At 58.5% G+C, this 2866-nt stretch overlaps 1 protein-coding gene across 1 annotated transcript; it reads left to right on the forward strand.

The window, feature by feature from the left end:
- The first annotated feature begins 283 nt into the window (after positions 1 to 283).
- UPK2 (uroplakin 2) lies at positions 284 to 2136 on the forward strand. The gene is made up of 5 exons (XM_060105092.1): positions 284 to 359; positions 812 to 946; positions 1134 to 1272; positions 1531 to 1601; positions 2000 to 2136. Exons 1-5 carry the CDS (start codon positions 284 to 286, stop codon positions 2134 to 2136), a joined length of 558 nt encoding a protein of 185 aa, XP_059961075.1.
- The last annotated feature ends 730 nt before the right edge of the window (positions 2137 to 2866 follow it).

The raw sequence follows: 2866 nt of genomic DNA on the forward strand, positions 1-2866 counted from the left end.
AAGGGGGTTTTCCTCCCCCCACCTTAGTTACCCTGCCCCTCTGCAGGTGACTAAGCCACCAAGATCCAGCCAGGGCCTCCCCCTTCTTGGCCTGAGGGCTAGCTCCCCATCCTGAAAAACCTGTCTGGGGCCCTCCCCTGAGGCTGTAGGGCCCAAGGGGCAGGTTGGACAGGATTCCCCTCTAGCCCCTCCCACCCCCAGGACAAAGTCAGACACCCCCAGGGCAGGGCCTCACTTTCCTTAGGAAGCCACAGCCTGCCAGCACCCACCCCAGCTCCCAGCTATGGCATCTCCGCTGCCTGTCCGGACCTTGTCCTTGATCCTGATTCTGCTGGCTGTCCTGGCCCCCCGGGCTGCAGGTTTCTGTCATCTCTGGCCAGGGTGGGGCGGGGCTCAGGGGTCTGGAGAGGAGGGACTGTGCCTTCCAGGGCTCTCAAAGAGGGGCTGGTCTGGCCAGTTGAGGTTGGGGGACTGGTGATGGCAGTGACCAGGCATCAGTCACTGGGGCCCAGGGCACACTCCTGGTCCCAGATCCAGGAGGCAGGGAGGTGTGGGGAAGAGTCCAAGGCTATGGATATGGGTGGGGTTGGGCTCTGCCCCTCCTGGCACCCAGGGTCTAGCTGCTTGGTGGAGTACCTAGCTTCTGCAGCTCAAGCCTGCCACCTGGTGGTCGCACAGGCAAAGATTCGTGTTCTGCAAACGGACTGCAGAATAGGACTCTTCATCCTTAGAGAGGCCCCCCAGGGGTGGGGGTAGATCTATTGATGAGAGGGGGATTGATCCTCCCCTGTATTCCCTCCTGGCCCCCCAGCCGACTTCAACATCTCAAGCCTCTCTGGTCTGCTGTCCCCAGCGCTGACGGAAAGCCTGCTAGTTGCCCTGCCCCCCTGTCACCTCACAGGGGGCAATGCCACACTGATGGCCCGGAGAGCCAATGACAGCAAAGGTCTGCTACCCCCTCCCAGGCATACCCTAGTCCCCAGAGGTCCCTTCCCAGGACACGCGGCATCCCTGCTCCCACTCATCCCTTCCTATTGACCCCCTTCTTGGGCCATCCATACTCTAAATACTGCCCCTCTCCTTGGGGTCTCCAGAAACTTGACCCTGCCTTACACCCCCGATTTCCTGCCCAGTGGTGAAATCTAGCTTCGTGGTGCCTCCATGCCGCGGACGCAGGGAGCTGGTGAGCGTGGTGGACAGTGGGTCTGGCTTCACGGTCACCCGGCTCAGTGCATACCAGATGACAAACCTAGTACCAGGAACCAAATACTAGTAAGTACCGGACCCTGGCCTGGGGCATCTGTGGGAGGGCCTAAGGAGGAGAAGCTGGGTCCTGACTTTGGTGTTGGTTGTGGGAGGTGGTCAGCATGGGGGAGAGTGAGGGCACAGCTAAAGGGGTCAAGAATGCACCCCTCCTGGGCACAACAGGAGGCACAGCTGTGAAGGGGGAGGCCTGGGCTCCCTCTTACCCTAAGTCCCAGATACTCACTGAGGATTCTCTCCTCTCTCTCCCAAATCTCACCACAAAAGCATTTCCTACCTAGTGACGAAGGGGGCATCCACTGAGTCCAGTAGAGAGGTCCCAATGTCCACACTTCCTCGTAAGTAACATCTCAGGGCCCCACAGGCTTTCCAGGCCCCTCCCACCCCATCCCGCAGCTGCCCCTCCCTGTGCTCCCTTAGCTCCTTTGCTTACCTCTACCTTCACACTGAGCCCTTGGCATTTTAAGTGGCTGTTGACTCATCTGCCCGAACTGCTAAACGTTGTGGGTAGCGACTGTGTCTGATTAATTTCTGTATCCTCAGTGCCTGACATAGGAGATGCTTCATAAATGTGTTTTTGATGGATGTCTGCATCCCTCCAACGAGTCGTTGGTTGGGTGAATAAATGGGTGAAGGGATGGCTGGTTGGATGAATGGATGAGGGGCTAGGCTGGGAGCCTTGGGAAGGATGGGGGCCGCTCCTGACCACAACAGCCTCCCTCCTCTCTTCTGACAGGAAGGAAGGCAGAATCTATCGGGCTGGGAATGGCCCGGACGGGGGGCATGGTGGTCATCACCGTGCTGCTCTCTGTAGCCATGTTCCTGCTGGTTCTGGGCTTCATCATCGCCCTGGCACTGGGCGCCCAAAAGTGAGGAGGACAGCACCAGGCAGCAGGCCCTGCCAGGAAGTCCAAGGCACCGTCCATTTCCCCAGCTCAGGGCTCTGCTTTTGCTCCTGTCTCCTCTGCTGAAAAGACTGCCTGCTCCCAGGCCACAGTCGCCAGGCTCTGGCTCCTCTGGAGCCATCACCTCCCCTCCCTGCCCTCTCTCCACCGCAGCCCTTTCCTCCCTCGCTCCCCCTCCCTGTCCCCTAAGGCCTCACCTTGGCCCAACACTCCCAATTATTCCCCTCATCCCACTCGTGTCAGAATTGGTTTTCCTCCCATTTCACCTCTTTAACCAATCCCTACCCCTGACAGACAGGAATTTTTCCTTCCCTCAGTGAATTTAGTCCCTACAATAAAACCTGATGCCATGTTGCTGTGTGTGTTTCTCTTCAACGCGCTCCACTTTGGGGTGAACCTATAGAATCTATGTCCAGGCTGCAGCTGCTCCCAGTCCTCTCTCTGCCCTGGAACCCCAAAGTTGCTTTTCCCAGGAGGTAGGAAGGGCTGGATGAGATAAGAATCCAAAAGTCAGGGAATTCCCTGGTGGCAGAGTGGTTAAGAATCTTCCTGCCAATACAGGGGACACGGGTTCGAGCCCTGGTCCGGGAGGATCCCACATGCCGCGGAGCCACTAATCCCGTGCGCCACAACTACTGATGCCCGCGCGCCTAGAGCCCGTGCTCTGCAACGAGAGAAGCCACTGCAGTGAGAAGCCC

The sequence above is a fragment of the Mesoplodon densirostris genome, chromosome 7 (assembly GCF_025265405.1).
Source record: "Mesoplodon densirostris isolate mMesDen1 chromosome 7, mMesDen1 primary haplotype, whole genome shotgun sequence".
Lineage (NCBI taxonomy): Eukaryota > Metazoa > Chordata > Mammalia > Artiodactyla > Ziphiidae > Mesoplodon > Mesoplodon densirostris.

What these genes read in the sequence shown, in the direction of transcription:
- UPK2 (XM_060105092.1), top strand. Translation starts at nt 284, where the DNA reads ATGGCATCTCCGCTGCCTGTCCGGACCTTGTCCTTGATCCTGATTCTG. An exon ending in GAGAGCCAATGACAGCAAAG is followed by an intron (nt 947 to 1,133) that starts GTCTGCTACCCC and finishes TTTCCTGCCCAG; the next exon opens with TGGTGAAATCTAGCTTCGTG. An exon ending in GTACCAGGAACCAAATACTA is followed by an intron (nt 1,273 to 1,530) that starts GTAAGTACCGGA and finishes TCACCACAAAAG; the next exon opens with CATTTCCTACCTAGTGACGA.